This window comes from Halichoerus grypus, chromosome 9 (assembly GCF_964656455.1).
Source record: "Halichoerus grypus chromosome 9, mHalGry1.hap1.1, whole genome shotgun sequence".
NCBI lineage: Eukaryota > Metazoa > Chordata > Mammalia > Carnivora > Phocidae > Halichoerus > Halichoerus grypus.
Window position 1 is genome coordinate 116,649,323 of NC_135720.1, and position 26,629 is coordinate 116,675,951.

At 58.6% G+C, this 26,629-nt stretch overlaps 3 protein-coding genes across 5 annotated transcripts; 2 read left to right on the top strand and 1 right to left on the bottom strand.

The window, feature by feature from the left end:
* Nucleotides 1-187: 187 nt before the first annotated feature.
* VARS1 (valyl-tRNA synthetase 1) lies at nucleotides 188-13,701 on the top strand. Of its 2 annotated transcripts, none has more exons than XM_078055548.1 (30): nucleotides 188-480; nucleotides 758-1,180; nucleotides 2,209-2,343; nucleotides 2,439-2,577; nucleotides 2,795-2,919; nucleotides 3,001-3,088; nucleotides 3,337-3,437; nucleotides 3,574-3,701; nucleotides 6,617-6,781; nucleotides 7,005-7,086; nucleotides 7,540-7,659; nucleotides 7,747-7,855; nucleotides 7,938-8,032; nucleotides 8,485-8,575; nucleotides 8,809-8,933; nucleotides 9,019-9,122; nucleotides 9,203-9,361; nucleotides 9,469-9,559; nucleotides 9,684-9,789; nucleotides 9,879-9,949; nucleotides 10,037-10,162; nucleotides 10,490-10,594; nucleotides 10,679-10,747; nucleotides 10,835-10,913; nucleotides 11,016-11,143; nucleotides 11,511-11,666; nucleotides 11,855-12,061; nucleotides 12,133-12,244; nucleotides 12,373-12,698; nucleotides 13,557-13,701. In XM_078055548.1, exons 2-30 carry the CDS (start codon nucleotides 794-796, stop codon nucleotides 13,623-13,625), a joined length of 3,798 nt encoding a protein of 1,265 aa, XP_077911674.1. In that variant the 5' UTR covers nucleotides 188-480; nucleotides 758-793; the 3' UTR covers nucleotides 13,626-13,701. The 2 variants fall into 2 exon arrangements, with proteins under 2 accessions (XP_077911674.1, XP_035964107.2); XM_036108214.2 differs by having other exon boundaries at nucleotides 189-480; nucleotides 3,004-3,088.
* Nucleotides 13,702-14,455: 754 nt separating this feature from the next.
* Nucleotides 14,456-24,070, top strand: VWA7 (von Willebrand factor A domain containing 7). The gene is given in 25 exon segments (XM_036108266.2): nucleotides 14,456-14,502; nucleotides 14,504-14,645; nucleotides 14,647-14,673; nucleotides 15,009-15,050; nucleotides 15,270-15,509; nucleotides 15,936-16,032; nucleotides 16,631-16,654; nucleotides 16,657-16,740; nucleotides 17,176-17,322; nucleotides 17,325-17,370; nucleotides 17,489-17,658; nucleotides 18,692-18,754; nucleotides 18,757-18,803; nucleotides 19,025-19,100; nucleotides 19,103-19,137; nucleotides 19,574-19,783; nucleotides 20,282-20,303; nucleotides 20,306-20,413; nucleotides 20,518-20,670; nucleotides 22,310-22,402; nucleotides 22,955-23,213; nucleotides 23,215-23,397; nucleotides 23,626-23,813; nucleotides 23,906-23,993; nucleotides 23,995-24,070. Coding segments are annotated over 25 exon segments (2,667 nt in total).
* Nucleotides 24,071-24,507: 437 nt separating this feature from the next.
* Nucleotides 24,508-26,629, bottom strand: SAPCD1 (suppressor APC domain containing 1). 2 transcript variants are annotated; one of them, XM_036108263.2, is made up of 5 exons: nucleotides 26,108-26,629; nucleotides 25,724-25,864; nucleotides 25,139-25,231; nucleotides 24,946-25,035; nucleotides 24,508-24,841 (listed from the first exon to the last, which is right to left on the bottom strand). In XM_036108263.2, exons 1-5 carry the CDS (start codon nucleotides 26,219-26,221, stop codon nucleotides 24,746-24,748), a joined length of 534 nt encoding a protein of 177 aa, XP_035964156.1. In that variant the 5' UTR covers nucleotides 26,222-26,629; the 3' UTR covers nucleotides 24,508-24,745. The 2 variants fall into 2 exon arrangements, with proteins under 2 accessions (XP_035964156.1, XP_077911679.1); XM_078055553.1 differs by having other exon boundaries at nucleotides 24,508-24,660; nucleotides 24,754-24,841; nucleotides 25,724-26,119.

A 26,629-nucleotide genomic window follows, 5' to 3' on the forward strand; every position in this document is an offset into this window, starting at 1 on the left:
GGGTCCTCGGCCGGCAGCGCCCGGCCCGCGGCTTCCCGGGCTGCCCGCTGGGTGCCGCCCTCCCGCCCGGCCCGCCCGAGGACCCGCGCGGGGTGCCCGCGGTGGCGCCTGACGGGAGCGCGGTCCCGGGAGCGTCCTCCGCTCCTGTGCCCGCGCCCCGCGCCGTCCCTCGTGAGCGCGGCCGGCGGCGGGCGGCGCGGCCCCGGGCGGGTGTCGGGCAGGGCAGCCCCCGCCCGCGCAGGCGGAGCACGGCCGCCCGCGCCAGGACCCGCGGGCCCGGAAACGCTCGTTGTCACAAAGGGGGGGGAACACGTGGGCGCCCACGGCCCGGCGGCGGTCGCAGGGAGCTGGGGTCGCCTCGAGAATCGCCCACCGTCCCCGCCCGGCCGACTCCTCGGCTCCGGCCGCTAGGCCGGTCCACCTTCGGCCGGCCTCCGGCCGCGAGGTGGCTGTCCGGCTCGGCGTGACCACCTCCCGCCAGTACGTACCTGCGGCCCGAGCCCGCGTCCTCCCGGACGCCGAGGGGCTGGCTGCCCCGAGCCTCCCGCAGTCCCCGAGCACGCGCGATCATGGGGAGTCTCCCATCGGCACTGCCACTCCGAGAGCCGGGCCCTTGGCTGTTAAGGCCGGGTCAGACCTCCAGCCCTGGGGGTCCCAGACGCCTGCGGTACAGGAGTCCCCACGGGGTCCCCTCTGTTCTCCCAGTAGGACGCCTCTGCTCTCCCTTCAGTCATCCCCTGTCTCTCTTGCTCCTTAGGTTTTCTTCCACCTCGTTCGGACCCCTTGCGTAACCATGTCCATCCTGTATGTCTCCCCTCACCCCGACGCTTTCCCCAGCCTGCGTGCCCTTATAGCGGCGCGCTATGGGGAGGCTGGGGAGGGGCCGGGCTGGGGAGGAGCCCCCCCCCGAATCTGTCTCCAGCCGCCTCCGACCAGCAGGACTCCCTTTCCCCCACCCCGCCTGCCCGCCCTGGAGCAGGGGCCCGGTGGGCTCTGGGTGTGGGGGGCCACCGCTGTGGCCCAGCTGCTGTGGCCGGCAGGCCTGGGGGGCCCTGGCGGTAGCCGGGCCGCCGTCCTGGTCCAACAGTGGGTCAGTTATGCCGACACGGAGCTAATACCAGCTGCCTGTGGAGCAACGCTGCCGGCCTTGGGACTCCGGAGCTCTGCCCAGGACCCCCAGGTGAGTGGGAAGAAGGGAAGAAGGAAAAGGGGGGAATTTAGAAGAAAGAGTAGAATGGGTAATGAGACTGGAAGACAGCGTGTCAGAGGTGGAGAAACACTGATCACGTCCCAGATTGCCACCTGGTATGATAACCGTGGGCAGGTTTCTTAAACTGAGTCTTGGTCTTCCCATCTTTGAGAATGGAAATTTCCATGTTGAGGAACACTTTTGAGAAGATGAAAAGAGGTGTGCAGAGTATAGTCTGGTGCCAGGTGTTTTAAAGTCTGGGAGTAGAAGTTTGAGGAGTCTGAAGCTGATGAAGGTGGTTACTGAGAAACATAGGAAAAGACTGGAGAGAAGAGAGGCAAGTGGGGTGGGAGAGGTAGCTGTGCTCGGGGAGATGGAGAAGGCAAATGAGGAGGGGAAGGAAGGGAGAGGAGAGAGAACTAGACCAGACTGAGGCTGTGAGTCCAAAGCAGACCACCTCCTTCCAGAGTTTTGAGCACATGGTGAATCCTTAGTATTTCTTCAATGAATGAATGAGTGAATGAGATGAATATGTGACCCTGGCTTGCTCCTTCAATTTCCTGCTTACTCTGTCTACCATAGAGGTCCCCTTTCTGGAATGCCTTGTCCCCCTCAGCCTGATTTATTTTTCTTCATAACACTTAACGGAGAAAAATAGGGTAATGCATTCTGTATTTGCACGTTTACTGTCTCCACCAGTCAGGGTCTGTGCTTGTCTCCACATTCTTTATAGAGAAGTGCCCGACCTATAGTAGGTGCTTAATAAATAAATACTTCTTGAAGCAATTACTGGGTTGTCTTATGCAATCTTTAACTTCTGATGTTTAATATATTGCATCTGGCACATAGTAAGCGTTCAGCAGGAATTTATTGAACAAATGGGAATACTTTTGTGACGACTCTTTGGCCTCAGGTGGTGATTTGTGGGAGCAGAAGGGGGCCACATGGATTGGGTGGGGATAGGGGCGGGGATTGAGGCGGGCCAAACCTTGTCTCATAGCCCTTCCCTGTCCTGCTAGGCTGCCCTGGGGGCCCTGGGTCGGGCCCTGAGCCCCTTGGAAGAGTGGCTTCGGCTGCACACCTACCTGGCCGGGGAGGCCCCCACACTGGCTGACCTGGCGGCTGTCACAGCCTTGCTGCTGCCTTTCCGTTACGTGAGTCGCTGGGGCCTGGGGAAGAACGAGGGCGGCTGTCCTCAGACCTCGCGAGAGGGTGACTAAGGGTGTTTCATTTCGTTTCACCCTCCCAGGTCCTGGAGCCCTCTGCGCGCCGGGTCTGGGGCAATGTGACGCGCTGGTTCATCACGTGTGTCCAGCAGCCAGAATTCCGGGCGGTGCTGGGAGAGGTGGTTCTGCACTCGGGGGCCAGACCCCTCTCTCAACAGCCAGGTGAGGAGGGCTTGCTCTGGGCCTTCTCTGTAGCTCACTTTCCTTTTTTCTCTTAGGAATGGCGGAGTCACTCGGGAAGGGGCCTGAGGGAGGGTGAGGTGGGAAACCAGCACGGGGAGCCCTGGGGCGGCTGGAATGGCCCATCTGAAGCATCATGGCATGGTTAACAGAGAGGGTCCCCAGTGGGCTAAGTTGGCATTTCTGTGCCTCTCTCTAGGCCCTGAGGTCCCTGAACCCCCAAAGACAGCTACTCAACTCAAGAAAGAGGCAAAGAAACGGGAGAAGCTAGAGAAATTCCAACAGAAGCAAAAGACCCAGCAGCAGCAACCACCCCCAGCAGAGGTGAGAAGCTAAGGGTCGAACTGGAAGGTTGGCACCATGGTGGGTGGATGATCTCTCTGCCTACAACTTTTCCCTCCCAAGCAGAAGAAACCAAAACCAGAGAAGAGGGGGAAACGGGATCCTGGGGTCATTACCTACGACCTCCCAACCCCAGCTGGGGAAAAGAAAGGTACGAGAAGGGGGAAAGGACCCCCACCCTTCATTTCCACCCTCCTCAGCTGCTGCTTTCCTTGGTGTTACCCCTTCCTGCTCTGCCCTTGCTCCCACCACTTGGCTTTGGAGGATTTGCACAGCCCCCCAGATTTCCCAATGCCTGTCTGTCCTATGATATGAGCCACAGAGGCCCGGCGCCTCTGCTGGCCCATTGTCCCAGCTGCTCCCAGCCTCAGGCACTGACCCTCCCCATCTCTCCCCCAGATGTCAGTGGCACCATGCCCGACTCCTACAGCCCTCAGTATGTGGAAGCTGCCTGGTACCCTTGGTGGGAGCAGCAGGGCTTCTTCAAGCCAGAGTATGGAGTGAGTGGGCTCTGCTGCCCAGGCCTGGAGGACATGTGGGAGGGCGACAGCAGGGCCGAGGGACCCATTGCCTGGGAGGGGGCCGGGAGAGGTGATGGGAGGCCTTAGCATGTGCCCATCCTTCCTCCCCCATCAGCGTTCCAGTGTGTCCGCACCAAATCCCCGGGGAATCTTCATGATGTGCATCCCACCCCCCAATGTGACAGGCTCCCTGCACCTGGGCCACGCACTCACCAATGCCATCCAGGACTCGCTGACCCGATGGTAAGCTCCTGTCCTCTCCTTCCACCGGTTCCCTCTGCCTTCTCTGCCTCCTCTCTCTAGTCCTCCCTTCTCTTCCTGAACAGTCCTCTGTCCTGTCTTCTTCCATATGGGCCCTCAGCTGTGCCCCCTGGTGGTGATCCGCTTCTCTCCCCATCAGTCCCATATCCCATCAGGAGCGCCCTCCCTTAGGCAACCAGCACCCCTCGCTTGCAGACTCTCCTCTCCCTGTCTTTCTACTAAAAATAACTTTATTTTGAGTTAAACAAGAAATATGTAAATATGTTTTTGTAAGAAATTTAAAGCTTTAAGTCTCTTTGACTACGTCTTTGTAGACCTATTCCCTCGCAAAGTTTAGCCATTATTACCACTTTTATGTGTATCATTCCAGATTTTTTATCTGTTTACTTACAAATGCGTGTATCCATAGAAATTTATAATTTTCTTTTTGGGTGGGTTTTTCTCTTTTCTATTCTTTAACATAAGAGACTCACACCAAACATGTTACTCCACAGCTTTTTTTCTTATACTTAGCAGTTTATTTGGGAGATCTTTCCTTGTTCTTGTACACAGACTGACTTCATTTTCTTTCATTGTGCCGTAGCATAATGTGGCTATACCATAATGGAGTCACTTCCTTAATAATGGTTGTTGCCTGATTTTTCTCTCTCGAACACCTGGCTGGAACGCACATTCCTGTATATGCTTTCTCAAGTGTGAGTGGAAGGATTTCTCTGGTGTACTACCGGGAAGTGAAACCGGTCCATTGGAGGGGCATGCTTATATTAAGTTGCCTCCAAAACGGCGTCAGGGCCTTACACCTCCGTGAACTGCCTGTGAGGGCATTCATTTCCCCACGCCCTTTCCGACCCTGGACGTTACCGGTGTGTGTCTGTCAATCTGATGGGCAAAAACATGGTACCTCTGTTACTCCTGATTCCGAGGTCATGCCTGTTCGTGTTTCTCGGCCAGTCAGGTTTCCTTCTATATAAATCATCTGTACCTATCTTTCATCCGTTTTCCTGTTGATTCTGTTTTTTTTCTTTAGTTGGTTTGTTGGAAGATTCTTTAATATTCTGGATACTGATGTTTTGGTTTGTTACGTGTATTGTGAATGTTTTCACCTGTTCTAGCATTTGCTTCTGCCCCCGACACATGAACAGTGTTCACAAATATATAACCTAGTATTCCACGTGACAAGTCCCTTTAAAAAAGAACTTTTATTTATTTTAGAGAGAGAGCACGAGCAGGGAAAGGGGCAGGGGGAGAGAGTGAGAGAGACATGCAGACTCCCCGCTGAGCGCAGAGCCCGAGGCGGGGCTCCATCCCAGGACCCAGAGATTGTGACCTGAGCTGAAATCAAGAGTCGGACGCTTAACCAACTGAGCCACACAGGCGCCCCTAAAAATGTATTTTAAAACAACTTTTTATTTTTGGAAGCAAGAGTTTATTATATTTTAAGTTTTGAGAAGTTTTTCTAGAGTCCTACTTCCTAAATTAACTTGGTCGAAAAATACTTACTGGACGTCACTATGCCAGCTCCGCTCTGGGCACTGGGGATACAACATCAGATTGAGAATTTTGCAAGGAATTGAAAGCTGCAAAAACAGAGTTGTGTTAAATACATGTAACACACAATGGTCAAGTTATTAACAGAAAAGAATGAACATTTAGAAAAGTCAAGGTAGGGCGCCTGGGTGGCTCAGTTGGTTGGGTGACTGCCTTCTGCTCAGGTCATGATCCTGGAGTCCTGGGATCGAGTCCTGCGTCAGGCTCCCTGCTCAGCGGGGAGTCTGCTTCTCCCTCTAACCCTCCCCCCCTCATGCTCGTTCTCTCTATCTCATTCTCTCTCTCAAATAAATAAATTAAAAAATCTTAAAAAAAAAAAAGAAAACTCAAGGTAGCAGCCTTTTATTTATCTATGTATTTGAGAGAAGGTGGGGGGCACAAGGTGGGAGAGGGGCAGGGAGAGTGGGAGAAGCAGGCTCCCCGCTGAGCAGGGAGCCCGATGCGGGGCTTGATCCCAGGACCCTGAGATCATGACCTGAGCCAAAGGCAGACGCTTAACCGACTGAGCCACCCAGGCGCCATGGTTTTTTTTTTGGTTTTTTTTTAAGATTTTATTTATTTGACAGAGAGACACAGCGAGGGAGGGAACACAAGCAGGGGGAGTGGGAGAGGGAGAAGCAGGCTTCCCGCAGAGCAGGAAGCCCGATGCGGGGCTCGATCCCAGGACCCTGGGATCATGACCTGAGCCAAAGGCAGGCGCTTAACGACTGAGCCACCCAGGCGTCCCTCAGGCACCCTGGTTTGCCAGTAGTTCTTTAACTTTGTGTCTTGTTAAAGAAGGCCTCTCCTACCTCAAAGTTAGAAACATTTTCATCTGTGTTGTTTTTTTCTTTTTTTTTTTTTCGTTTTGAAAAGTATGTCATTTTTTCCTAATGCTTTTCTGATAGTGTTGAGTTCACGAATAGGACCAGGATTTACCTTTATGAATATTGGGAAGTAGGGCACTAATCACTAGTCGTCCCGAACAGATTTATTCAGTTGATCGTCATTTCCCTACTGATAGGAAATGTTACTTTCGACGAATACTAAATTTGCTCAGATCTGTTTCCAGACACTGTTTTGTTCCCTTAATCTGTAACTCTGTTTCTCCGTAGTAACTCACTGTTCGAATAATCGTAACCCTCTCCTACGTCTGGCTTTCTGATTGGGCACAGGCCTCTTTGTTCTTTTGTCAAATTGCCTTGGCTGTCCTTGCACGTCTCTCCCTGACTAATTTTAGAATTGGGAGGATCCCTCCCCACCTCCCCTTTCTTTCCTGAGTCCATTAACTCCCTGCTCAGGAGCCCCTCTTCCTTTGGTGCCAGGTCCACTGGCCCACTCACCTCGGGTCCTCTTGGCTCTTCCCACAGGCACCGCATGCGCGGGGAGACCACCCTGTGGAACCCTGGCTGTGACCACGCGGGCATTGCCACCCAAGTGGTGGTGGAGAAGAAGCTCTGGCGCGAGCAGGGCCTGAGCCGGCACCAGCTGGGCCGAGAGGCCTTCCTGCAGGAGGTCTGGAAGTGGAAGGAGGAGTGAGTGTGCAGCACCCCGTCCCCTGTCCAGATAAGACCTCTATAGCCTCCGGCCCTGGCTGCAGGGCCAGACCCTCACAGAGGCTGAGGTTCAGTTGGCTCTGGGGCCCAGGTCAGTTTCAGAGGGACGAGTGATTCTCCATCCCGTCCCGTCCCGTCAGCCACCTCATGCCTCCCTCCAGCCCAGGCCTGAGTGCCTCCGGGCCTGTCTGTCCACTTCCAGGAAAGGTGACCGGATTTACCACCAGCTGAAGAAGCTTGGCAGCTCCTTGGACTGGAATCGAGCCTGTTTCACCATGGACCCTGTGAGTAGGAGGGGTCTCAGGCCTGGGGCAGGAGTGGGAAGCTCCCCAGAGCGAGTGATCCACGGAAGAGCACACACACTGTGGCCCTCCCCTAGGAGGGGAGCCCACCACCCATAGGAAACCACTAAGGGCTCAGCTACAAATATCACTTCTTGCCCCTTCTCATGGCCCTTGGTTCCCGGGGAGCTCACATTCTTCCAGGTGGCACATGATAGGGCCTCCCCGTGGAGCCTGAACTCCCAGGATTCTCTTCACTAGCACCTGTCCCTAGCTGAGTGGCTTCCTGTGTCCCCATAGCCCTCTCTCCTCTTCAAGAAAAGTACTTCTCCCCTCCAGCCCTCAAAGGGGTCTGTGAGCTGGATGGTGGGACTCCGGACAGCCCAGGTCTCACGGGATCCTGCTGCCTGGGCCCCTGGGCAGCTGGGCCCAGCTCTGCCTCCCCCTGCTCCCCAGAAACTCTCCGCAGCTGTGACAGAGGCCTTTGTCCGGCTCCACGAGGAAGGAGTCATCTACCGCAGTACCCGCCTCGTCAACTGGTCCTGCAGCCTCAACTCTGCCATCTCCGACATCGAGGTGTGCCCCCACCCCCAGCCCAGGCTCTCTCCATCTCCGCCCCCAGCCCTGGCTTCTAGGCCACTTCTCTTAATACCCATGTCACAGGTGGATAAGAAGGAGCTGACAGGTCGCACTCTGCTCTCCGTGCCTGGCTACAAGGAGAAGGTGGAATTTGGGGTCCTTGTCTCCTTCGCCTACAAGGTCCAAGGCTCAGGTAGGAGCCGGGGGCACCAGGGTCCTGGGCTGGGTGGAGAAGGGGCCAGAGCTGAGACCCACAAGGCCGCATGTCACCCCAGACAGTGACGAGGAGGTGGTGGTGGCAACAACTCGGATCGAAACAATGCTGGGAGACGTGGCCGTAGCTGTGCACCCCAAAGATCCTAGATACCAGGTGTGGCCGGGGTGCTGCCCACAGCTCGGGGGGAGTGCTGGCTGGAAGGGGCTCCCACACTGTGAATGAGGGTGGGATGGGCATGGAGCCCCTTGGCTAAGGAGAAAATTGGCTTAGAGACTCATCTTCAGGGGCGCCTGGGTGGCTCAGTCGTTAAGCGTCTGCCTTCGGCTCGGGTCATGATCCCAGGGTCCTGGGATCGAGTCTCATGTCGGGCTCCCTGCTCGGCGGGAAGCCTGCTCCTCCCTCTCCCACTCCCCCTGCTTGTGTTCTCTCCCTCGCTGTCTCTCTCTGTCAAATAAATAAATAAAATCTTTTAAAAAAAAAAACTCATCTTCAGCTCCTTTCTGGCCCTGAAGATGGAATTTGGGTGTTGGGACAATCAGGGTCCTGGATAGGAGGGAGTTGGGTCCAGGCCTTCTTGAACTTTTGACGTCACCCTCTGTCCCCAGCACCTGAAGGGGAAGAGCGTGATCCATCCATTCTTGTCTCAGAGCCTCCCCATTGTCTTTGATGATTTTGTGGACATGGAGTTTGGCACAGGTGAGCAGGGCCTGTCCTCCGGAGAGAGGAGGCCATGAGGCGCACTCCAGTCATTCATCTTCCCTCTCCAAGAAAAAGAAACAAGCTTTTCCTGAAGCAGCAGGACCTGGGCTGGGTTTCAGGGACTGTACTAGAGAAGGGTGGTCTGGGAGCCACATCTTTCAGCAAAAGGGGGTGGTAGAAAGAGACTCCACCGAGTCCCTCGTGCCCGGGCCCCCCCACGTACACCCCAGGTGCGGTGAAGATCACCCCCGCACACGACCAGAACGACTATGAGGTTGGGCAGCGGCACGGATTGGAGGCCATCAGCATCATGGACTCCCGAGGGGCCCTCATCAACGTGCCCCCACCTTTCCTGGTGAGACTGCTGGGGGTGCGGGGGCCGGGTCAAGACACGGTGGGCTACCTAAGCACGGCCGTGATGGGGCCCGTCTCCCACCCAGGGCCTACCCAGGTTCGAGGCCAGGAAGGCGGTGCTGGAGGCACTGAAGGAGCGGGGACTGTTCCGGGGCGTCGAGGACAACCCCATGGTGGTTCCGCTTTGCAAGTGAGGCTGGAGGCCGGGGTGGGGAAGGGGCTCCTTGCGGCGCTCCACCCCTTGATCACCCCACCCGTGTGTCCCCACAGCCGGTCCAAGGATGTGGTGGAGCCTCTGCTGCGGCCGCAGTGGTACGTGCGCTGTGGGGAGATGGCCCAGGCCGCCAGCGCCGCTGTGACACGGGGTGACCTCCGCATCCTCCCTGAGGCCCATCAGCGGACGTGGCATGCCTGGATGGACAACATCCGGTGCGTCGGCCCCTCGGTGTGGGGAGGGGCATTGGCTGAGAGGCCAGGCAGGGCACAGGCCAGGGCACCTCCCTCCCCTGCCTGATTCCCCCCCGCCCCCCTCGCAGGGACTGGTGCATCTCCCGGCAGCTGTGGTGGGGCCACCGCATCCCAGCCTACTTCGTCACAGTCAGTGACCCCGCGGTGCCCCCGGGGCAGGTGAGACCTGGGCCGGAGCTGGACGCTGGCCCATCTCCAGGAGCTGTGGTTTCCTTGGGTCCTCGCTGGCGGGAGGGGGCGGAGCAAGGCCGAGGCGCCCCCTGGGCACTCACTCTGCCTGCAGGACCCGGATGGGCGGTACTGGGTGAGTGGGCGCAGCGAGGCCGAGGCCCGGGAGAAGGCAGCCAAGGAATTTGGAGTGTCCCCTGACAAGATCAGTCTCCAGCAAGGCAAGGCAGGGTCTGGGGGGTGGAGGGCAGAGCCGGGGCTCTGATCCTCGTCTCTCCCTCCTCTGATGTCTGACCTTGGCCTCCCTCAGATGAGGATGTACTGGACACCTGGTTTTCTTCTGGCCTCTTCCCCTTCTCCATCTTCGGCTGGCCCAGCCAGGTATGTTCCTGAGGGACCGGCTCAGGGTGGGGTGGGGATCTGGGAGGTGGGTGCTTGGCCCCCCCTCATGCCCTGCTCTGCCCCCAGTCAGAAGATCTGAGTGTGTTCTACCCGGGGACGCTGCTGGAGACGGGCCATGACATCCTCTTCTTCTGGGTGGCTAGGATGGTCATGCTTGGCCTGAAGCTCACTGGCAAGCTGCCCTTCAGAGAGGTGTGAAGACTGCCGAGACCCGTCCCACAGTCCCTATCTCACCCCCTTCCCGTGCCACAGCTTGGGCTCAGCATGCATGGGGACACAGGGCACAGCCCGGCCAGGGAGGGCTCGTGGGGACTGAAAGCCGGCCGGGGCTGCACGCAGTGATTCTGTGCCCTGGCTTCCCGGAGGAGGCAGTACCTCTAATTCCCATGAAGGTGCTGAGTGGACTGGCAGGGACACCGAGGGGTCGGAGGTTCAGTATGGGGCCAACTCGGTGCAGGGCCCAGGGCAGGCACTGGGGTCTGGGTGAGGAGACACATGGTCGTGGGCCTTCCCTGCCAGGTCTACCTCCACGCCATCGTGCGAGATGCCCATGGCCGAAAGATGAGCAAGTCTCTAGGCAATGTCATCGACCCCCTGGACGTCATCCACGGAGTCTCCCTGCAGGTGGGGCTGTGCTCTGGGCCACCACATCCTTGCAGGCCTGCCCGTGGTTCCTGCCCCCCCTGACCACTCCCACCTCACCCTCAGGGCCTCCATGACCAGTTACTGAGCAGCAACCTGGATCCCAGTGAGGTGGAGAAGGCTAAAGAAGGGCAGGTACCGAGGGCGGGCTCTGGGGCTAGAGTGTGGGCCAGGGAGGTGCGGCCGCCTCAAGGTGCCCCCCCCATTGACTCCTCCCCACAGAAGGCAGACTTCCCGGCGGGGATTCCCGAGTGTGGCACCGACGCCCTCCGGTTCGGACTCTGTGCCTACACGTCCCAGGGTATGGCCTCTAAAACCTCTCGGCCAAGTCCCTTCCCCTTCCCCACGGTGGGCACGAGTCGGGAGGGAGAATGGTAAGGATTCACCCTTCGCTCCCGCCCAGGTCGTGACATCAACCTGGACGTGAACCGGATATTGGGCTACCGCCACTTCTGCAACAAGCTCTGGAACGCCACCAAGTTTGCCCTCCGGGGCCTTGGGAAGGGTTTTGTGCCCTCACCGACCTCTGAGGTGAGAACCCGCTAGGCAGCGCGGTGGGTAGCACCACACAGAGGCTGCACGCCGGCCACCAGGCATCAGGCGTGGCCCGTGCTGTCAGGATCCCAGCCACGGGGTCAGGTGGCCCAGCTCCTGCCCTGGAGGAGCCTTCATGTAACTGAGGGGACGGATGGACACAGGACAGACGGTTACAGTGAAAGCCGGGGGCATTGGGGAGGGCCTCTCCGTTTTCCTCTGCAAACTGAGCACATGATGGTGGCTTCGGACCTATCAGGCTCCTGGAATGCAGGCCTGCCCGTGGTTCCTGCCCCCCGAGGCCTCTGCCTCCCTCCCCCTGGGCATATGGGACCTCCTAGCTGATACGCTCCTTCTTCCCAAGCCTGGAGGCCACGAGAGCCTGGTGGACCGCTGGATCCGCAGCCGGCTGACTGAGGCCGTGAGGCTTAGCAACCAAGGCTTCCAGGCCTACGATTTCCCAGCTGTCACCACTGCCCAGTACAGCTTCTGGCTCTATGAGCTCTGTGATGTCTACCTGGTGAGAAGCGGAGTGTGTGTGTGGCGGGCGGGGGGGGGGGGGGGGGGGCGGCAGAGCCCTGGGCCTCACTTTGCCGGTGGCTGGCCATGGGACCTGGGCCAACCTGTCACCTTCCCGGTCCTCCAGGCACAGGGAGGCCTGGAGGCTAGACCTTTTCCACCCGAGCCCTGTGCTTCCCGGTCCCCTAGGAGTGCCTGAAGCCCGTGCTGAATGGGGTGGACCAAGTGGTGGCCGAGTGTGCTCGCCAGACCCTCTACACCTGCCTGGACGTTGGCCTGCGGCTGCTGTCACCCTTCATGCCCTTCGTGACCGAGGAGCTGTTCCAGAGGCTGCCCCGGCGGACACTGCAAGCTCCCCCTAGCCTCTGTGTTACCCCCTATCCGGAGCCCTCAGAGGTACGGGGTATGGCTGGAGGGGGGGCTCTGGCCTGCCCCCCAGCCGCCCTCACCCCCTCCTGCCCCCGCAGTGCTCCTGGAAGGACCCTGAGGCCGAAGCTGCCATGGACCTGGCCCTAAGCATCACGCGAGCTGTGCGTTCCCTGCGGGCGGACTACAACCTCACCCGGATCCGGCCTGACTGTGAGCCTCAGGCCCCCACCCCCACCCGTCCCTCTGTCTCCTCCGTCCACTCTGGGACCGTCGTCCGGTGCGGTGCCTCGTGTCGCGTCTCCTCGGGGCCACATCTCTCCTCCCTCCTTGCCCCGCAGGTTTCCTGGAGGTGGCCGACGAGGCCACAGGCGCTGTGGGGTCGGCGGTGTCGGGCTACGTGCAGGCGCTGGCCGGTGCGGGTGTGGTGGCCGTCCTGGCCCTGGGGGCCCCTGTGCCGCAGGGCTGTGCCGTGGCCCTGGCCTCTGACCGCTGCTCCGTCCACCTGCAGCTGCAGGGGCTGGTGGACCCGGCGCGGGAGCTGGGCAAGCTGCAGGCCAAGCGCAGCGAGGCACAGCGCCAGGCCCAGCGTCTGCGGGAGCGCCGCGCCGCCGCGGGCTACCCTAGCAAGGTGCCCCTCGACGTCCAGGAGGCGGACAGAGCCAAGGTGTGTGGGGTGGGCGGGCGCTCCTTCTCCGCTTCCCTCCCATGCGCTCCCTCCATCATCGGACCCCGTCCCCCCAGCTGTGTGCTGCCCCGCCCTGGGCAGTCACGGGGCAGCAGGTAGCCTGGGCCCCATGAACAGGTGGGGTCTGTGTAATCCGTCCCCTTACACGAGGAACAGCCGGGAGCAGGGGCATAGCCCAGGGTCACACAAGCAAGGTGAGGACGGAGGCAGACCTAGAACCAGGTATCCTGCCTCCCAGCCAGAGCCCTCGTGCCTGCCCCGGTGCCCGGAACTTGGCATCCCACATGCCTGGAGCTGGTCTGGGGACCACTTACATTCAGGAAGCCCAGCGGGCTCACCTGGGATCTCTCCAGGGAGGAGCAGTGGGGTGAACCGCATGGACGCAGACAGAAATGAGCAGAGTTCTCCCGGAAGCCCGCGCAGGGCCCGGGGTATTACCACTGCCATTTTACAAATGAGGGCCCAGTGCCTGCCTAGGAGCCTCTGTCCCGAACCCCTGTGCCCCACCGTCCACCCGGGGGCAGGGCTGCTGGCTCTGAGGCCCCTTTGTTTTTTGGGGACTGACCACTCCAGCAGAAGGCAAGACCTGGGAGCTCAGGGATGCTGGAAGAGAAGGCAGGTGCTGCTGGGGAGGCCGGTGAGAATTAGGGGGGAGCAGGCCGGCCAGGCTCACACAGTACCCAGAGTACTCCCTGCCTGTGGTCCTCAGCCATCTTTCCAACTCGGACCCCTCTGCCATCGTGGGCATGGGCTGTGCCCCCGCTCCTGGCATTTGTCTCCTCTCTTGGGCCTGGGTCCTCACCACCCACTGCCCCCTCTCCCTTGCTCCGCCCCCAGCTCCAACAGACAGAAGCAGAGCTCAGGAAGGTGGATGAGGCCATCGCGCTGTTCCAGAAGATGCTGTGATAACACCCGACTCCAGTCCTCATAACCCCCAGTGTCCACCATGGGGGTGGCAGCAATAAAATATTTTGCCACAAAACCAGCTGTTGTGTGTGCGTGCTGGGGCCGGGAGGGGAGCACTGAGGGCCTGGGTGCCTGCGCCCTCGGACACAGCGGGCACGAGCAGTGCGAGGGCTGCCGGCCAGGCCAGAGGCACTGGGTGGGCAGAGAGGTGCGTCTGTCTGGGTCTGTCCCTGGCACTGAGCCAGGCCTGAGTCACATTGCTCACTCCCTTCCTCCTGCCAGCTCTTCTCCACTCACCTGTGCCCTGCAGCTGAGGGAGGCCCGCCCTGGTGCCGGCTGCTGCCTGTGGCCTTGGGCGGGCATGAGTAGAGGGGCCGGGGGCTGCCCCGCCTGCCGCCCCCGCCCAGGCCTCCCTCCCCCTCCGCTGGGTCCCGCTTAGGTTAAGTATAACTGACTTAAGTGCCCTGTGACACCATGCCCCAGCGGCCCTGCCGGAGACCCAGCAACCAGGTAGGGGACAGGCCTAGAGAGGGGACTCAAGACTTTGTGTGCGTGGGGGTGTGGGAGGGGTGACAGCCTGGTGGCGGGGAGGGGGGTCCTAGGGGAGGAGCCTCAGCCCCTCTCCTGCAGGTGCCGGGCCCTATTAGCCTGATAAGGCCCTCAGGTAATCTGGGCGACTGAGGAGAGAGGGTGGGGAAACCAGCTGGGGACCCGTCGGGTGCCTGAGATAAAAGCAGGTGCCCAGGGAGACAAACAGTTGGGCCTGCCCAGGACTCGCAGCTGCTTCCTGCTCTTGAGTGCCTTCTGTCCCCCAGGTCCATGTCCCAGCCATGCTCCCCACAGACATGCCCCTCTCCCACCTGAGTCCCTCGGCTGCCGCTGCCTCCCGCAGCTTCCTTCTTCCCCAACATCTGGAGCCTCCTGGCCGCCCCGGGCTCCGTCACCCACCAGCACCTGATGGAGGAGGCGGCCCTCAATGTCACCCTGCAGCTTTTCCCGGAGCAGCCGCCCTCAGGGCAGCCCCCCACTTCGTCTTGAGGACTTCCTGGTGAGCGTTCCCAGGCCCTGTCACATCCCAGCTGGATTCCCCAATTCCCTGGGACTTCTACTCCCTGAGGGCCCTGCTTGCCAAGAGAAGGGACATCCTCTCTTCCGCACCTCCCCACGTCTATCGCCTGACAATACCCAAGAGTCCTGGTCCTGAAATCAAGAGCCCCCACTCCTTAGAAAGGTCCAGAATTGCCCCGCCTTCGTAGGGCCCAGCTCCCTCATAGGGCCCAGCACTCTCAATTCCTTGCACACCTGACCCGAGTGACAGCTGCTGAGGAAATGTGGGCAGTAGTCCAATCCCAGGGGCCCTGTCCCCGAACCCACTCTCTCCAGGGCCACACCCTCCTCACCAACGACCTCTTTGCTGCCTACTTCTTTTTTTTTTTTTTTAAAGATTTTATTTATTTATTTGACAGAGAGAGACACAGCGAGAGAGGGAACACAAGCCGGGGGAGTGGGAGAGGGAGAAGCAGGCTTCCCGCAGAGCAGGGAGCCCGATGCGGGGCTCGATCCCAGGACCCTGGGATCATGACCCGAGCTGAAGGCAGACGCTTAACAACTGAGCCGCCCAGGCGCCCCTTTGCTGCCTACTTGGGACCTGGGTTTCCTTCTCGGCAGTTCCGAGCAGCCTTAGGTGAGGTGTCTCGGGCCAACGCAGCCCAGGACTTCCTGCCAACATCTGGAAACGACCCTGACCTGCACTTTGATGCCGAGCGGCTGGGCCAGGGGCGCATGCTCCCGGCGGGGGCTCTCCGGGCGGCCATGGGGGCGGCCAGAGCCCTGGAGCACACCCTGGCCCGCCAGCGCCTCGGCGCTGCGCTTCATGCTTTGCAGGTGAGAACAGCCTGAAACGGTCATGGGCGGGGGAGGGCTTCACTCAGGGTCTTCCCATCGCCCAGATAGAAGCTTCCTCACGGTGCCTCCTTGATCACACCTCCCCCTGCTCAAGAAGGGATGGGGGCTGCTTGCCAAAGCCCTGAGGCTGGTCCCCAGGTCCCTAGGTCCGGTGGGAAGAGCAGGAGGCCTTGTGGCTGGAGAGAAGAGGGAGGCGGGAGGTCTGAGGTGGGCCTTTGGGCTCTGAGTGAGATGGGAGGAAACCCTGGGAGACTCCCACTTGGGGAAAGCCCCTTCCTGGGCAATGGGCAGAGCCCGTGGAGCGCACTTGGGGTGAGAGGAGGTTTTCCAGATGGGGAACCCAAAGGAGTGGGAGTAAAGGCTGGAGATTGTGGCGACAGTCCCCTTCTGCCCCCTCCCAGCCAGGATTTCGACAGTCACAGCAACTGGGTGGACCTGGGGCGGCAGCAGCCACACCCTCAGCTCCTCTGGCCGAGGCAGGAGCTCGGGAGCCTGGCACGAGGTACGGCCATGACCCTGGAGCTGGGGGAATCCCATAGAGCCGCATCCTGTCAGCCTACCCAGCCACTGTGTCACATCCTCAGGCCGCATAGGATGTGACGTTGCTTCTTCTCTGGAATGATCTGTGAGGTCCCCCAGCCCAGCCAAAGGCCAGGTCACTTAGGTAGTTTCCCCAAGGTCACAGGGGGAGGACAGAGCCAGGACCAAGGTCTGCAGACCTCCACTGAGTTCTCTTTCATGTGGCTTCCTCCCCCAACATGGCATGAAGCATTCAGGGCTCTCCCTCACAGTCCCCTCTTCCTTCCACCTGCACTATGACCGGAAGCTGCCTCCTGCCCACTACAAGTTGGCTTCATGTCCACAGCTCACAGAGGGCTCTATCCCTGCAGTACTGCTCCCCACGCTTCTGGGTTTCCTAGCACAGTCCCCGTCTCAAATACTGTCTCATCACCAGACGATGTCCAGGTTTTTGTTCAGAGAGCCTAGAAGAGTACATATGGGCTTTGGCCAGCTGGGGAGAAAGCCAAAGTTTGGATGGACAGGGATAAAGGTCAGTGGTGGCAGAATCTTGGGCTCTAGACCCCTGTCCTCTCTCCCAGTAGGCGATCCTGCCTGCTCTGATTGTGAGAGTTGAGCTGCCCCGGGAATTTGCTGGGCTTTACACTCCTCACGTCTGGCTACTTTGGAACTCATCCCTCCAAACCTCCAGGTACCAGCCAGAAGTAAGGGGAGAAAGGCCCTTCCTTTCCCCTGGCCCTCTCCTTAGGGATTTCAGAACTGTAGGCCCTTGTCCCATTTCCTATGGCATCACTTCCTGGAAGAAGGCGAGGACGTTGGGAATGGGGTGGGTGGATGGAGGCCCACTGAGGAGGCCATGATTGTTGCTGAGGGTGGAGAGCTTCTTACTCAGCTGTTGAGACTTCTCCATTACCCAACGGCAGCTTTTGGGGGTTGACGGGGGGGGATTAGGGGATGCACCGTGTACTGTGATCACTGACCCCTCAGAATTCACTCCAGTTTGCCCTCCACAAACCATCATCTTTCCTCTGGTCCTTTGCTGAAGACTGAGAGGTCAGGCCAGGTCAAAGAGGGCCTAGTTCTCTTAGGAGGCAGTGGCTTGCCCAGGTCTCTTCCCCCAACCCAGGGAAATGTAGCCATGGGGGCCGTTTTGACCGGAGCAGCTCCCAGCCACCACGGGGCGGCATCAACAAAGAGAGCACAGCCCCGGGCTTCTCTCCCCACCACATGCTGCACCTCCAGGCAGCAAAACTGGCCCTTCTGGCCTCCACCCAGCCTTCAGTCTCCTGAGAAACCACCTGGGAGACAGGGGTTTCTCTGGGTGAGTGGCCTCTGCAAGATGCGCTCCTTAATGGGCATGTGCTCCTGGGGGAGCTGAGTAAACAGGGGCTGGGGACAAATGTGCAGACTCTTCCCCATGTCTTCGGCCTGCCCCCCAGGCTGCTGGACATCAGCCCGGCCTCCAGCCTGAGCTTTGTCCTGGACACCACGGGCAGTATGGGTGAGGAGATCAATGCTGCCAAAATCCAGGCTCGCCACATTGTGGAACAGCGACGGGGCCGCCCCATGGAGCCTGTCCACTACGTCCTGGTGCCTTTCCAAGATCCAGGTAACTGTGGTCTGGGAGGATAGTGGAAGGAAGGAAAGTCCAGGGCAAGGGGTAAATGCCACTGGTGGGGAAGTGGGCCTCGTGGCTCCACTTCCTTAACAAAATGGTAACACTTCCTGTGGTTGAGTCTTTATGTGTACCCGTGTGCATATAGGAAACAGTCGGCCACTTCTATTTCCAAAATGGTAGCACTTTCCATATGAGGTTAATCATGATCTGTGCTTAGGCTTCCAGGCTAATCAGCCATTCTCAATTCTCTCCATTTCCTGTAGATGGATGTTGGGATGAGGACGGGGGTTGGTGGGTGCAGGCCCCCGTGAAGCCTCTGAGACAGCTGGTTATAGTGTACTTCCTTCCCCCACTGAACTGGAGGTCAGACCATCTGACCTGGGTCGACCAGTCACTGTGCATCCTTAGGCTGATCATTTAGCCTTTTTTGCCTCAATTTCATCATCCATAGAATGGGTCAGTACTTGTCTTATCCTGCCTATCTCCTAGGGTTGAAATGACCATCAAATACCCATAGGACTGAGAACTCCCTATGGGCAGGAGTTGAGTCTGATTTACCTGCATGAATCTCACAGTAGCTGGCATTTAATAGGGCCTTAACACACATTTGATGAAGTTTTGAATAATTAAGAATTTAGCACTTATTATGGGTCAAAGCACTATTCTAAGGTTTACAAAATCAGCTCATTTAGTCCTAATGACACTCCAAGGTAAGTACTGTTATTTTTCTGACTTTTCTGGTGAGGAAACTGAGGCCCAGGTCTTTTTCATACTTACACACATACCCAGGAAAGGCCCGCTCAGGACCACAGGAGATGCTGCCATTCTGTTAAGGAAATGAGGTCCACTTCCCCGCAAGGTAACTAGCCCTTGCCCTGCCCTGCACATATAAATATAAGGGAATATTATTTCCATACTTGTTTGCCCCTGGAGCACAGCAGGCCTCTTGACTGGGGAGGTGGTCCTGGGTAGGGATAGGGGATCCCTCTCCTCACTCACCTTAACCTCCCTTCTGCCTCCCCAGGGTTTGGCCCTGTCTTTACAACCAGTGACCCTGACAGCTTCTGGCAACAACTCAATGAGATCCATGCCTTGGGGGTAGAGATGAGCCTGAGATGTGCCTGTCAGCCCTGGAGGTCTGCCCTCCCCCTTCTTCTCCCTCCCCTTTCCAGGTCCCACCACCAAGGGGAACTAGAGTCTTCCTGGGACCTCCACCTCCCACCCCACTCTCAGAGCTTAGTCCCCTAGCTTCCCTCCAGGGTTCCAGGGTTCTATTCCCTTCAGTTCTGTCCTCCCTGGTTCTACCCATTCCCCCGCCGCTGCCATTTTTAATACCAGCACTCCCCCTCTCTGCCAGCCGGTTCTGCTGCACATCCCTCCACTCTCAGACAGCTTTTTCACGGACGCCTCCCCCAAGGACGCCATGCTCGCCAGCCGGTGGAATCCTTGACTCAGGAGCGGCGCTGCAGAGTGAGCACAGCTGATGGGAGGCCCGCTGTAGCCACCCAGGGATGCGGGGGACCCTATGGCGACAGCCTCCTAATGAGCCTCACCCCACGCTCTGGTGGCTGCACCAGCCTGGGCGTGGGGTGGGAGAAGCAGACAATGAGTGTAACGTTTCTGGATCCCTTATTTGTGCGGAATTCATATTTGAACCCGTCGCCAACAAACCACTTGAAGAACTGGAGATCTAGTTGCCAACAATCCACCATGTGGGTGACATATGGTGACAGTTACAAGGGAGTGGCAACTACTAAGTGAAGGCCTAGGGGTTGTGTCACTGGGAGACCGTGCAGTGGCAGTCAGAGGGCAGACAGGGAACTTGCCACTGGTCATCAGCTCTGCAGAGCGCCTGGGCACAGGAGAGCCCCGTCCCCAGTGGCAGACAGCACCGGGAGTACTCAAGAACTGGCCTCTCTTCTGGGCACACGTGACATTCCTAGTGACTGAAGACCCATCGAGGGTTCAGGGCCGAGCTCGGCGTGAGGTCTTGTCCCCTCTGCGTTTTGAGCCATACGAAGCAGTGGCCCTGACCTCAGGAGGAGAGGTCATCTTCACCAAAGACCAGCACATTCAGGATGTGGCCGCCATTGTTGGGGACAGCATGGCTGACGTGGTGAGTAAGTGTGGGCGCCCAGAAGGACTAATGTTTTCAGCTGAGAACTAAGGGTGTGGGTGATGACACGGCCTTTCCCGTTCTCATAGGTTAATGGTTTAACACTGCCGTGTTGCCACCGCAGTCAGAAGGGTGGGAAAGGAAGTTTCTCTCCCTCTGAGATCCACGGCTACCCACCTTCCGCGTTGCTCCTTCCCGGTGGGTACTGCCCCTGTCCCCCAGCCTCGGCCTCCAGTAGTCTGTCCTCAGGGCTACCACAGGAAGTCCTGCCATCTTTTAAGGAGGGACAAGAAGCGATGGCCTCACCCTCAATCCCTTGCCTCCACTTTGTCGTTGACCGTAACTCCCTCCCTGGTCCTCTGCCCCCCTCTATCACTGGCCTCCCTTCTCCACATGTGACTTAGTTTTCTTCTGTCTCCACCCTTCTCCTGCCTTTGTTCCTACCTCATTCACTGCCTTATCTTCTCCCCCATTTTGTGCTTCTGCCCATCCTTCCAGGTTACCCTTCCCCTGGAACCTCCTGTGTGGTGTCTGGGAGGCCACTTGTGTTCAGTGTGGATGTGCTGCTCCAGAGGGTCACAGTTCAGATCCACAGGGAGGTCAGCAGCTTCTAGATCAGGAACCCTGCAGGTACTTCCCTGTGGGTGTCTCGAGGCAGAGGGAAGAAGGGAGGAGAATGAAGGGTGACGTCCTAAAGGACGGGAATCGTCCCATGAATCCCCCACTCCCATCAGGGGTCTCCCAGGGCCAGGAGGAAGGCAAGGGGCCTCTAGGTCACACGCGCCGCTTTGGCCAGTTCTGCATAGTTACCATGAATGACCCCCCCCAGACAGGGACCTGGGAGATCTGGGTCACAGCTGAGGACGCGCACAGGGTGAGAGTGCAAGGTAAGGAGGGAGATATTCCTGGGAAGGGAAGGGAAGGGAAGGGAAGGGAAGGGAAGGGAAGGGAAGGGAAGGGAAGGGAAGGGAAGGGAAGGGAAGGGAAGGGAAGGGAAGGGAAGGGAAGGGAAGGGAAGGGAAGGGAAGGGAAGGGAAGGGAAGGGAAGGGAAGGGAAGGGAAGGGAAGGGAAGGGAAGGGAAGGGAAGGGAAGGGAAGGGAAGGGAAGGGAAGGGAAGGGAAGGGAAGGGAAGGGAAGGGAAGGGAAGGGAAGGGAAGGGAAGGGAAGGGAAGGGAAGGGAAGGGAAGGGAAGGGAAGGGAAGGGAAGGGAAGGGAAGGGAAGGGAAGGGAAGGGAAGGGAAGGGAAGGGAAGGGAAGGGAAGGGAAGGGAAGGGAAGGGAAGGGAAGGGAAGGGAAGGGAAGGGAAGGGAAGGGAAGGGAAGGGAAGGGAAGGGAAGGGAAGGGAAGGGAAGGGAAGGGAAGGGAAGGGAAGGGAAGGGAAGGGAAGGGAAGGGAAGGGAAGGGAAGGGAAGGGAAGGGAAGGGAAGGGAAGGGAAGGGAAGGGAAGGGAAGGGAAGGGAAGGGAAGGGAAGGGAAGGGAAGGGAAGGGAAGGGAAGGGAAGGGAAGGGAAGGGAAGGGAAGGGAAGGGAAGGGAAGGGAAGGGAAGGGAAGGGAAGGGAAGGGAAGGGAAGGGAAGGGAAGGGAAGGGAAGGGAAGGGAAGGGAAGGGAAGGGAAGGGAAGGGAAGGGAAGGGAAGGGAAGGGAAGGGAAGGGAAGGGAAGGGAAGGGAAGGGAAGGGAAGGGAAGGGAAGGGAAGGGAAGGGAAGGGAAGGGAAGGGAAGGGAAGGGAAGGGAAGGGAAGGGAAGGGAAGGGAAGGGAAGGGAAGGGAAGGGAAGGGAAGGGAAGGGAAGGGAAGGGAAGGGAAGGGAAGGGAAGGGAAGGGAAGGGAAGGGAAGGGAAGGGAAGGGAAGGGAAGGGAAGGGAAGGGAAGGGAAGGGAAGGGAAGGGAAGGGAAGGGAAGGGAAGGGAAGGGAAGGGAAGGGAAGGGAAGGGAAGGGAAGGGAAGGGAAGGGAAGGGAAGGGAAGGGAAGGGAAGGGAAGGGAAGGGAAGGGAAGGGAAGGGAAGGGAAGGGAAGGGAAGGGAAGGGAAGGGAAGGGAAGGGAAGGGAAGGGAAGGGAAGGGAAGGGAAGGGAAGGGAAGGGAAGGGAAGGGAAGGGAAGGGAAGGGAAGGGAAGGGAAGGGAAGGGAAGGGAAGGGAAGGGAAGGGAAGGGAAGGGAAGGGAAGGGAAGGGAAGGGAAGGGAAGGGAAGGGAAGGGAAGGGAAGGGAAGGGAAGGGAAGGGAAGGGAAGGGAAGGGAAGGGAAGGGAAGGGAAGGGAAGGGAAGGGAAGGGAAGGGAAGGGAAGGGAAGGGAAGGGAAGGGAAGGGAAGGGAAGGGAAGGGAAGGGAAGGGAAGGGAAGGGAAGGGAAGGGAAGGGAAGGGAAGGGAAGGGAAGGGAAGGGAAGGGAAGGGAAGGGAAGGGAAGGGAAGGGAAGGGAAGGGAAGGGAAGGGAAGGGAAGGGAAGGGAAGGCTGCAGAGCTCGGAGAACACTAGCAGTCACATTCATCGCAGGAAGGTCTCTGATTGCCTTGGCCCTCCTCAGCTCAGACGTCCCTGGACTTCCTCTTCTACTTTCGGATTCCCGTGGAGGATGGCCCCCACCCTGGCCTCTACCCCCTAACTTAGCCAGTTGCAGGTATATCTATCCCCCTTCCCCAACTTGTCCATTATTATTTTTTTAAAGATTTTATTTATTTATTCGAGAGAGAGCACGAGCGAGAGCACAAGTGGCGGGGAGGGGCAGGGGGAGAGGGAGAAGCAGGCTCCCCGCTGAGCAAGGAGCCCAATGCGAGGCTTGATCCCAGGACCCTGGGATCATGACCTGAGCCAAAGGCAGATGCTTAACTGAGCCACCCAGGTGCCCCCATTATATATTATATATATAATTATATATTTAAATTTTTATTGAGTTATAACTTATATATAATGAAGTGCACTAAACTGAAGTATGCACTGGATGGATTGCATATAATGCACCCATGTAACCATCCCTCCGTTCAAGATTTAGAACATTTCCAGCATCCCAGAATCTTTCCTGACTCTGCCCAATAATATCCCTCAGAGGTAGCCCCTTTTCTCCATCCATACTCCCCAGGGGTAACCCCTATTCCAAAAGCCATTTGTTTTTTTCTCCCTGTCTCCGAATCTCCTGAGGACCATCGTTCTCCCCTCCGGTCCTCTGTCCCAGGCCTCCAGAGCCAGCTGCTGGTAGAGGTGACAGGGCTGGGCTCCAGAGGCAACCCCAGAGATCCTCGGCCGCATTTCTCCCACGTCGTCCTTCCAGGGGTCCCGGAGGGTGCCGAGCAGGGCCGGGTGCCTCTGGAGCCCACGGGACCGCGGCAGCGAGGTGTCCTCGCGGCCTCGCTCCCGCCCGCGCTTCTGTCCACCGCGGGACGCTTCTCTCTGGAGCTGGTCGGCGCGGACGGAGAGGGGCGGGGCCTGCACCGTGGTCCCGGTGCTTCTGGAGGTGAGACGCCAGGGGAAGGGGCCCCGAGAGAGCTGCAGCGGCTCTTGCCCTGACCCGCCCTCCTCCTCCGCAGCTCGGCGGCTCGCCAGCTTCTCGGACCCTCAGGATCTCGACCTTCGGCCATCTGTCAGCCCCAGCTTCCCTCTCACCTCCAACCTCTCCGGGTACAGCCCCCGAACCCTCCTGCTCAGTTCTGGCCCACCTTTCGGTTCCCGGGCGTGGGAGTCTGGTGCCTTAAGCCCCGTCTACAGCGGCCTCCGCTGGGCGCTCAGAGTCTCGCCTGGCCTCGCCTCCCTGCCGGCGCTTGGCTCGGACCCTCGGACCCTCGGACCCTCGGCTCGCAGCTCTTCGGAGCCCGGGCCTTCAGCCGGGCGTGTGTGTCCACTTGGCAGGGTTCGCCTGGAACCGAATGAGTCCGCCTGGGGACGCCTATGGTTGGAGGTCCCGGACTCAGCCGCGCCAGACTCCGTGGTGACGGTGACTGTGACCTCGACAGGTCGCGAGGCCAGCCCAGTGCCCCCGACCCACGCCTTCCTCCGGCTCCTGGTGCTGGGCCCGGCCCCGCAGGTGAGGCACCCCCGTTCCCATCGCAGGCCATGCAGGCTAACGGGGGGGCGCTGTAGGCTTAATTTGGGTACAGACACCCTGACAGTCTCTCCCCCTTCTCCGCAGGACCGCTGGCCGCCCCTGCCCACTCATCTGGCCCCATCCTCGCCTCAACCAGCCCTGCCTCCACTTTGGTGACTCGGGGAAGGGCCGGGGGGAGGGCGGGTGGGCAACCCCTGGTGGGGCACAGCTGGAGGGGTGCTGCTCCTGCTAGGCCTGGCCAACTGGTGACACAGGAGGGATGGGTCTCCAGAGCTCTTTTCAATCCTGCTCCTTTGGTGAGAAGGTAACATGGGCCTCGGGACCGCACCTCTCTCAGCTGGAGGTTTTCTTTTTCAGGCACTTGTCCCTCTCTTTCTTAGTGAGATTGGGATAGAGGGCAATGGATTTTCCCACAGTGCACTTTCTCTAACCCTGGTGGGAACCAAACCAAATACCTCTTTGTGGAGAAAGTTGGTTCCTATCTCTCCACAGCATCTCTTTATTCCACTATTTATTCGTGCTTTCCTAAGCTCAGGTAGAAGGAAAGATGTATGGGGAGGAGACTAAGGTTGGGAGTGAGGTTTATTTATAGAATTGTTCTTATTTGAAATTCTGAAGAAGCGCCTATTTTATTTTTGTATTTAAAGTTGAAGGACAGTTTCAATAAACATGTCTTCTCTAGAGAGGGATTTCAAAGAAAGATCATTTATGCATATCATATAAGGGAGAGTGAGGGCATAAGACACAGAGAAGATGAAATGGAAGTTTTCAGTTGCAGAGAAGAAACTTTACACCAAGATGTTTCGACTTCAGTTGACCCACCACCTGGAGCCATTTATCTGTTAAGTCAAGAGGCAGAATGAGGAGACTGGGGGTTCTGAGTCAGCCTCCCCCCTCACCAAATGAGGAAACCCAGAGGAGGCTTTACACACGGGTTGGGCCCCTCTGCATCTTGGGGCAGCCCGGCTGAGTGGTCTCGCCTTTTGGCTGAATGCCTCCCTTCTGCTGCCTTGACAACTCCTGGAGAAAGGAGAGAAACAGTGTGGGCATCTGCGCTCCTCCCCGCTCCCCCCCCCCACGGGCCCAGCGCTTCCGCCCTCCCCCCCAACTCCCCTACAGTTTACCTGTTGCTGCCATAAGTTCTGCTTCCTTGGCCTTCCCTTCCAGTCCTGGGCAGGACAGGAACTAGCCTTATTTAAGGGATGTGGGGAGAACTGGGGGGGGGGGGAGGGGGGGATTTGCTTTTTTCTGTTAAACCAGTGTTGATCCCAAGTCCCCTCACTTCCCAAAAATCTAAACAAAAAACAATAAACTCACCTTCTGAATCAGATTCTGCAAACACACGTTCACCTTTTGAATCTGGGCTAACTGGGGGCCATGAGGCTCTGAGTGTAAATCTGTTAGAAAATTCTAAAGGAGGAGTTGGAGGCTGACAACATGGTGAAAACATGAAGTCCATCTGCCACTCTTTCTGTCACCACAGGCCATACCTCTTCTCCATCTGGGTCCCCTCATCTCAGTAGCCCTCAAGGCAGGTGGAAAAATCCGATACTCTCCACTCCCATCTCTACCAATCCAGTTCCTCTATCCCCTTCAAATAGCACAGTACCCCTTTCCTTCCTTACTCTTTATGGATCCTCCCTGTCTAGTCCTGACCCATTGGAATAATCCAGGCCACTCCCCCATCTCAATGGGGTGATCCAAACCATGTTCCTCTGAATGGAATGCAGACCGGCCCCCTCCGGTCCCAACAATGAACACCAACCTAACTGCTTGGTGGCATCCAGTCATTACAATGCTGCTTCCAGTTCGTGATCCCTGCCCGTTAACTCTGGCCTTCCCAGGGTGGTGTCAGGCTGTCCACATGCCCCTGCTCCCGCACACCACACGGCAGCCCCGTACCTCACCAAGAGCCCCTAGGTGCTGCTGTTGTTGCAGTGCCTCCCTCAGACGGCCCTCAAAGCAGGCCTGGCCGCGCTCCAGCAGCTCCAGCCCCTGCCACAGGGCGTCCTGCTCCCTCTCCAGAGCCTGCATCCTCTGCAGCTGGGAAGGCAAGAAGCGGAGGCTGACTTGCTCCACAGCAGGGCTCTGGGCCGTGGCCCCTCGTCTCAACCTTGGCTGGGTTCACTGTCTGGTCACGGAGTGTGAGCCCAGCCTGACCACTGAGCACCTGGAGGGCAGGGGAGGCAGGGGAGAAGACTTATGGGTCCTCAAAATTGAGGGGAAATGTAAGGGCAGATCCAGGGGGTGGGCTTCCCTGGGACCTCTTGCTGGACTAATACTCACCCAGAGGAAGAAGCTCCGGGCCCCTGGGTGCCGGCGGCTTGTCCCCAGTGGCAGCAGCAGAACCGTGTAGGGAGCCCCGCCGCGGGGCGGCCCGCCAGGCCCCTGGCTCCCCATGGCTCCGAGGTGAGAAGGGCGGAGCCACGCCCACTGGCGCCCGGGCTGGCCCCTCCCCTCCCCTCCTGCCCTGTGCGCGTCCTACCTTCTTTTCCAGCCTCCCGGGGCCCTTTCTGCTGTGTCTGTCTGAGGCTGGGGTGTTCCTACTTAGGGGAAAGACCGTCTCTGTTGGGTTTCTCTGTCTTCCTTCTCATCTGCTTTTGTAGGGTCTGTTGAAAGGGCTGGTCCTCGTGAGGTCCCCCTGGGTGGGACCCAAGGGTCTCCCTACAGCAGTGTCACTGTGTGTGTGTTTAAGTTGATTTATTTTTAGTGATCTCTACACCCAACGTGAAGCTCGAACCCACGACCCCGAGATCACGAGTCGCGCACTCCCGACTGCGCCAGCCAGGCACCCCACGTCCCTGTGTG